At 40.6% G+C, this 7,568-nt stretch overlaps 1 protein-coding gene across 1 annotated transcript; it reads right to left on the reverse strand.

The window, feature by feature from the left end:
* Positions 1 to 1,188: 1,188 nt before the first annotated feature.
* On the reverse strand, positions 1,189 to 7,022 carry pdgfrl (platelet-derived growth factor receptor-like). The gene is made up of 6 exons (XM_061834401.1): positions 6,704 to 7,022; positions 5,285 to 5,558; positions 3,759 to 3,910; positions 2,582 to 2,875; positions 2,331 to 2,467; positions 1,189 to 1,482 (listed from the first exon to the last, which is right to left on the reverse strand). Exons 1-6 carry the CDS (start codon positions 6,756 to 6,758, stop codon positions 1,294 to 1,296), a joined length of 1,101 nt encoding a protein of 366 aa, XP_061690385.1. The 5' UTR covers positions 6,759 to 7,022; the 3' UTR covers positions 1,189 to 1,293.
* Between the last annotated feature and the right edge of the window lie 546 nt (positions 7,023 to 7,568).

Consider the following 7,568-nt stretch of genomic DNA (forward strand, 5'->3'; position numbering starts at 1 on the left):
TGCTTGTTTCAAGTTATTCTGCACTTTTGTTAATAAAAAAAGGTTTACAACGCTGGGGGCTGAGTTGTTTCAGATACGCCAATGCACTCCCAGCCTAGCATACTCTACTACTAAAGCATACCTTTTTAAGCAAAAAATAAATATATTTCTTAAATGATTTAGTTATATAAAGTATTTAAACTATATGCAGTTAATTACTAACTACTCTGCAGTTTATAATCAGGAAAAGGTAAAAAAAAAAACGCATTTAAAAAATATTTGTAGGCTTGGAACGTATTATTTCATTTTCCATTTTTTGTAATGGGAAAACATGCTTCAGATTTCAAGCATTTCACTTTTCATTCAACTTTTCAATCGAGAACCGAGGCACCACTATATGTGAATGAATTTTTTTTTTTTTAATACACAATACATCTGATAAAATTGGCTTCTGCGTGAAATGTTTGCATGAACCTAGTGTATTTTAACATCAACTTAAATTTGACATCTAAACCTTAGAATGCACATTACCAACTGTTGAATTCTTCAGTACTTTATACAGAACTTGTCTAACAAGTGATTTTATCCGCATTGCTGTTAACATTTTGACAATGTGAGATCAAGATAACTGCTAACATTTAATGGAAAAGCATGCTCACAGAATTGGCCTGAGTTTAGTGTCCCATGCTTGAAACTGTGACTGAGTAACCAGTCTATAGAAGTGAACATCATTGAAAATAAAACTATTGAAAAATGTAAGCTCCTTGTTAGATAACAGCAAGTTGTGCTACACCATACATTTGGTGTCTTCAAAAATTCCAATTTTGTGCACATTTTGGATTCTTCCTGAAATTTTTCGTACAAGTTGATAAAGAATGCTATTTTATTTGGTACACTATCATGAACTTTATGTAGAAAGTTAAGAGACGTGAGAGTGGGGAGAGGGGCGGGGGGTGCAGAATGAAAATAAAACATTCTGGGCACATGTAACACATTCCACATATGGAACACATTAGGATGTCAGCCTGGCAAAAAGTTTTTCAAGCAGATTCTTCTGCTTGTGACTGGCTACAAAGCCACAGCAAAGCTAAAAATTATGTTGACATCTTTTCCAGTGTCAAGCTTTTAGCATGACGAAGCGCTGCAGCTTAGTGCACAGTTTCATACAAGACTTTGTTTTGTAAATTGGACTCACAATATACTCAGTCATTCAGCTTTTTAACATTTTAATTGGGATTCTTTAAAAAAAACAATGCGCAATGGGTTAGCTTTATCGAGCATGTTTTCAATATAGCAACATGTTCTTAACAGAGGCTATTTGGACATGACACTGGTCATCACAAGCGTCTCGCCGTGCTGGTTCTTGGCTTTGCAGAAGTACTTTCCGAAGTCGATGGTCTCCATGTCCTCCACGCCGAGAACACTTTGTGTGATACGTGTCGTTTGACCCCGTCCTCGATTGACCAGCCTCCATGAAGTTTGGATTCGAACCGGACGCTGCCCCTTAAACAACAAATAATTCCCAGAAATCATAGAAATGGCTGTTAAATATCAATGTAATATGGAGCTCATAAGCCAGTACAGTACAATAATCCCCCATCCATTGCTGAAGGTGTGCTCCAGAAGACACTCGCAATACGTGACAGCCGCTATTTAGAAAAAAAATTAATAAAATGCATCGAAGGCATATTTTTGTAGTATTTACAGCACTTTGTTATATTTTATTAAGTTTTTTAAACACACACCAGTGCCAGTGTGGTGTGCTCTGCTCGTGTCTCATCAAACACGTCATACCTGTCGCCCAGGACGGACATTTATTCGCTCAATTTGACTTGCTATGTCATTACATTGCAAGCTGTAAAAATATCAATTCCCAAGCAATAATGACACCATTGTCATTTGATTTTTAAATGTTTAATTTAGCAAGAGACACTCAGATTCAGCAAAGACTTGGCTTAATTTATGATAGCAACCAAAATGGAACTCATCCTCGATGTATAAAGATCACAGTTGAGATGCATTATTTGAACAATATTCCTGAGCACCAATTTTTGCATTATTTGCTAACATGCAAATAAATTGCAAAACTGTAACTTATTATGAATAGATTTTAAAATTATTTCAACTTAACATTCACGTAAGCAAATATGTCAAGAAGCCTCATGTTACAATTAGCAGCTTGTCTTTTAGGATGTTCTGTTACTACATTTATTCTCCGTTATGTGAAGAAAAACATCAGTGGCTGAACAATTTTCAATGATTGCACTATGACTTTCAAAGCTCGCACAATGATACTCTTCTGTGAATACCCCCATCCATTAATTTGTTTTCAACCCTGGCATTCCTCTCACCTGCCCGGGAAAGGACCAGGTGAAGCTTACGTCGACATCCGGCTCCCCGATCACACTGCAGGTCACGTTGATGTTATCACCTCCGCTGACCAGCGAAGAAGAAGATTGCAGGCTCACAAATGGTGGACTACTGGGGACTGTTGACAGCAGAAAGGATGCAAGAATGGCCAGGTCCAGACAGCCTCACCTTAGTTAGGAGTTTGAACCCATAAACAGATAGTTAACAAACATAAGTAAGGGGGCAGCTTTACCCTCTACATAGAGCAGCTGGTATTTATTGGAGATCTGTGGTGTTCCTTTGGCCACTGCCTTGCAGTAGAACACCCCCTGATACTCATGGGCGGGCTTCTGCAGGACAAAACCCTTGGCGGGGTCGTAGTTCACGAAGGTCCCATTGGCAGGGATCTCCTCAGGCGGTACTTCTCTGTGCAGTGACACGGTTGATTGCGGAGTAGTCACGCGACACGGCACCACAGCCGGCTTGTCTGGGCGCAGGTATACTATCTGGAAGTGGATGTCCGACGGGACAAAGAGATTGTCCTTGTCTGTAAGAGATGCAGAGATCTACGGCATCAAGTAAATTGCATTTTCCTGATACAATTGAGTATCGATGTTGATGATCAATTTATTATTCGGGGGGAGTCACTAATTGTGTTGTGGTACACACGCCTGACTTTGGTGCAGGCAGCATGAGCTCGATTCCCACTCGGTGATGGTGTTGATATCTGGCAACCAGTTTAGAGTGTAGTCCACCTTTCTCCCAAAGCTAGCTGGGGTGGCCTCTACCTCTATTGTGACCCTTGTGGGGATAAGTGGGTTGGATAATGGATGGATGGGTTATTCAGGGGTTGAGATGTATTAGTTATGAAGCCCTTATTTTTTAGTTAAAATTGTATTCTTATTCAATTGGGCCCAGAACTGTAGTTGCTTTTTTTTTGTCGACGTCATCTTCCTTGGACCAATCATTGAGCAGATATGGAAACCATCCAAGATGGTAGCAATCTGATGTACGGAGCCAATAATTTCAACATGTAAAACGATGATTCCCAACTACTGTGCCGCAACATTTTAATGTGCCTTCTGATATTCTCAGATGTTCCACAGTAAAGTTGGAAATTGATATTATTTATGATTCCATTATTGTGACACTATGAGTCACTTTGAACTTTATTGAAGTCTCTGTGCCATTTGCACAATGGTCACTGCACCAGACTATTTCAAATTCTCTAAATCAGGGTTAGGGTTAGAGTTATTAGGGTCGTGGGTGAACCTGTCCCAGCCACTTTGGGTGAGGAATGGGGAACACACAGTCTACATCTAGACAAGGAAGATTGTCTTATTTGAAGTAGAATTGTTGAAAAAGGAAAGCATGTGCCAAACTTATCTGATAAAACTATGACATGAGAGAGAAGCTGTCTGTTCATTCACCTGCAAAATAGATGTGGGATGCATACACATGTTCGTGGTCCTTTTGGCACTCACGGCCATCGCACACGATCACCCAGCAGCTGTATTGTCCCGTGTCTGCAGCTGAGGGCGCTGTCAGGATGAGCTGACTGTACTTGTCGCTCTGTATGATGCTGAAAGTGAGAAAGAAAGTTGGAGTGTTGATTCCATATCAGCGATATCCAACTTAAGGTCCTTGCACTAGAATTGACCTAATCTGTTCTTTGTTCTCACTATTAAGACAATTCAGCGTGCTGGTAGTGCGATTAGTGCTTTCTAGTATAACTGCATTCTATTAGTAGTACTAGAAGAAAAAAATTCTACTGGTTAATAAGCAATATCTAAGGCAGGGATCTCAAACTCATTTTTGTAGTGAGCAACGTAGGTACGGTTTCCCTCAGAGGGACGTTATGACTGTGAAAGTATACAAATCTTAAATTGCCTCATCATATTTAAGCAAAATTTATGAACGACTTTTAGAATCACAAATCAAGGGTAAAGGGTTTTTCAACCATTGTTCATGTTTGGTATTTAAAACGCTTATTACAGCTCAACATCATTTATGATACATGATGATTTAAAATGTTTGTCCAGATTTTCACAAGAATTATGGAAGCTCCCACAGATGATTTGCCTTCGCGGGTCACATAAAATCACGTGGTGGGCCGGATCTGGCCCCCAGGCCTTGAGTTTGACACCTGTGTTCATTGGGGTAGGGTGAGAAGCTCGGTCATCTGGGAGGGGCTCAGAGTCGAGCCACAACTCCTCTGAGGAACCAGATAAGGGGGTTCAGGCATTCAGTTAGGGTGCCTCCTTGACGCCTTCCTGGTGAGGTGTTCCCGACATGTTCCTTTGGGAGAACTTCACTGGTAAGACAAGTCAGCACACTCGTCAGGGTTTGTGTCTGACTTTGTATTAGTAGTTACTTATTCTTTTCACTACTTTATGACATTTCTGCACACTAGTAGGACAACCTGGGCAACAAGAAGAACCGTGCACTGCTAATGTGGACAGAGCATACTAGTCGGCAGATTTTAAAGTGGATATCAAATACACGCTTTAATGCAGGGGTGTCAAACCTTTGTCACGGGCCACATTGTAGTTATAGTTGACCTCAAAGTGCCGTTATGACTATAAAACCATATAAATCTTAACTGCCTCATCATGTTTACGCATGAGGTTTATGAACTAGTTTTGGAATCAGAAATCAAGGGCAATGGGTTTTTCAACTACTGTGTGGTTTGGTAACGCAAAAATGCTTATAATATCTCAACGTTATTTATAAGATCCCTGTTTGAAATTTTGATACACATTTTAATATAAAATAAAATAAATGGAAGTTGATAGAGAAGATTTACGTTTGCGGGCCACATGAAACCATGCGGGGCCCCGGACCTGGCCCTGAGGCCCTGAGTTTGACACCTGTGTTCTAACTGCTTGCCAGAGGAACCAAGATTCATGCAGAAATATATTCCGAAACCAAAGTAGCCTACAGGTTCGCTAATCACCTGAGCCGAGAGTCATTGAAGGTGTCCAGGTAGGAGGGGTAAGACCACCCGATGTTGCTGCCTTTGCAGCGGAGCTCTACGTTGTTCCCGGGTGCCAAAACTGTGCTCTGACCCAGGCGCAGGAAGCGACCCTTTTCCAGCACCTGTGTCAGTAGGCTGTGGCCTCTCCCACCGCCTTCCTTCAGTTTGGGCTGCCGCATCTTCCCCCGTTTTCCTCCCGCTCTGTTACGGTTATCGCCTGAATCCTTTCTTCTCTTGGCTTGCTGGCAGGAGCCTTGAAAATGGAGATAGTGTAGTGAGGACATATCTCTCTTAATCCCTCGTACAGTATAAGATTCTGGAGAATTTTTCCATCTATTAAATGTGACATTACACAACCAAGTAAATCTTTTATCATCTACCTATTCATAAAAATATGTCCATCTCTTTTGATATGTGGAAAACGACGCATAGTATATCTCTTTTAGGACAAAGTCAATTTTCCGTTATTCTATTGTCATTTACACAGGGAGACCAAAGAGAGTCCTGCTGGTGTCCAAGCTGGTGCTCTCGGGGGGCTTTTTGTGTTTCCAGCAGCTGCAATAACATCCAAGCAGGATGTATAAAATCCTTTTTTTTTTATATCACATGTGGCCATCTTTCCTGTCTCTGTCAATGTTGTTTACTTTATCAGTGAACACTGAAATAAATTTGTGCAAACGATCCTTATTTTGGTAGCAATGTGCAGTTCTATTCTTCGACAAAGAATGAGGAACAGCTGCTCGGGAAGGTGAAGAGCAAAAGTAGGTTCTTCCAAAACATTTGCTGTGCAAGAAAGCTCCAAACTGAGAAAAATGCAAAGTATTATTGTGCAAAATTGCCCCTAAGCCAATAATCTGCTTTGGTTTTTCAGGATTTCATTTCTTGTCCTCATTAGGGTTGTGGCCGAGCTGACTTTGGGCGAGAGCCGCGGTGCATATTGACTGCAGGTGTCAAACTCGAGGCAAGGGGGCAAATTTTATGTGCTCTACTAAAGCTAATCTTGTGTGTCTACTCACAAGCTGTTTCTACTCAAATCATTTGTGTGTGTGTCTATTGTGTTTACTTTTAAAACCACTGAGATATTCCAAGTGTTTCTTTTTTGTTACCGAGCCTTTTTACATTGAACAATAGCTGAAGTTCAATAAACAATTTTCCTTGACATCTGATTTCAAAACTAGTTATGCATCAACTTATTCTATGTATTTAACAATTTAATGAAGTGACTACATTTTATAGTTTCGCAGTCAACGCCACCTGAAGGAAACCACAATTGGCCCTGCGTCAAGAAATGACTTTGACTCCCCTGAATTATAGACAATCATTCACACTCATGGACAAATTACATATTTAAATCAATCTAACATGGCATACGTATGTGAAACATTGCGACAGACTTACCATGTTGGAGCTCCACCCAAAACAGTGCAAGGCAAAGAATAACGCAGAGTTTCATGCTGTGCTTGATGTTGGATCCCAAGGATCTGCAGGGCGACAGAGTTCTGATGAGAGGGTCGTGAAAAGGGGCTTCAGAGTGGGACAGGAGGTTAGATTCTACAGTTTGCTGGAACTCTGCAGGCTCCAGCTGCAGTTTTCAGCTTTCCAGCTCCATCCCTCCTCTAAAGTGAGAGGGAAGGGAAAATGGGGGGAAAAAAACTCTGGGAACTTGTTTACTCCCTCTGCTCGCTTGGATCCACAGAGCTAAATGTGTTCTTTAGCGCTTCCTGTTGGTCAAGAGCGAGCATGATCTCTGCCAGTTGTGCTTTTGATTGTGTTATTATTTTTTTGTTTGTTTTTACATTGGCTTGGATGATGGTCTTTTTTTTTTTTTAATGTGGCTGTCAAGGTTTAGGGTTGCTAACCACTGTTGAACTCAAATTTCCACTCTTATTAGCTAAACTTTTTTTTTTTTTTTTTTGCCAACGAAAAACCTGAGATCGCTAAACTGGCATTTTTCCGATGCCTTGGCATTGCTCTTGATTTAAAATGGTCAGAAGGGTTTTGAAATTATTGAAGTCTAATTTTCTATTGCCTGAAAATGCGGCATTTGAGCATTCTATAAATAATTTGTTGAATTTTTTTTCTGTCTGTAGGAGCAGACAATCTAAAAATAGAAATAGAAAAATACATTTCTCCCAGCTGGCCAGAAGGTGTAGCCATCTCGCTTACACTTTACATCCCTGAATGCAGTCTTTCGCAACCTTTGTGGAGCAAACACTCATTTTACATCAGGAAAAAATATATGTCACACCACCAAATCAAAATG

Source organism: Syngnathoides biaculeatus, chromosome 11 (assembly GCF_019802595.1).
Source record: "Syngnathoides biaculeatus isolate LvHL_M chromosome 11, ASM1980259v1, whole genome shotgun sequence".
NCBI lineage: Eukaryota > Metazoa > Chordata > Actinopteri > Syngnathiformes > Syngnathidae > Syngnathoides > Syngnathoides biaculeatus.

What these genes read in the sequence shown, in the direction of transcription:
- pdgfrl (XM_061834401.1), bottom strand. Translation starts at nt 6,758, where the DNA reads ATGAAACTCTGCGTTATTCTTTGCCTTGCACTGTTTTGGGTGGAGCTC. An exon ending in TTCAATGACTCTCGGCTCAG is followed by an intron (nt 3,911 to 5,284) that starts GTGATTAGCGAA and finishes TCTCACTTTCAG; the next exon opens with CATCATACAGAGCGACAAGT. An exon ending in CCTGGTCCTTTCCCGGGCAG is followed by an intron (nt 1,483 to 2,330) that starts GTGAGAGGAATG and finishes TTGTTGTTTAAG; the next exon opens with GGGCAGCGTCCGGTTCGAAT.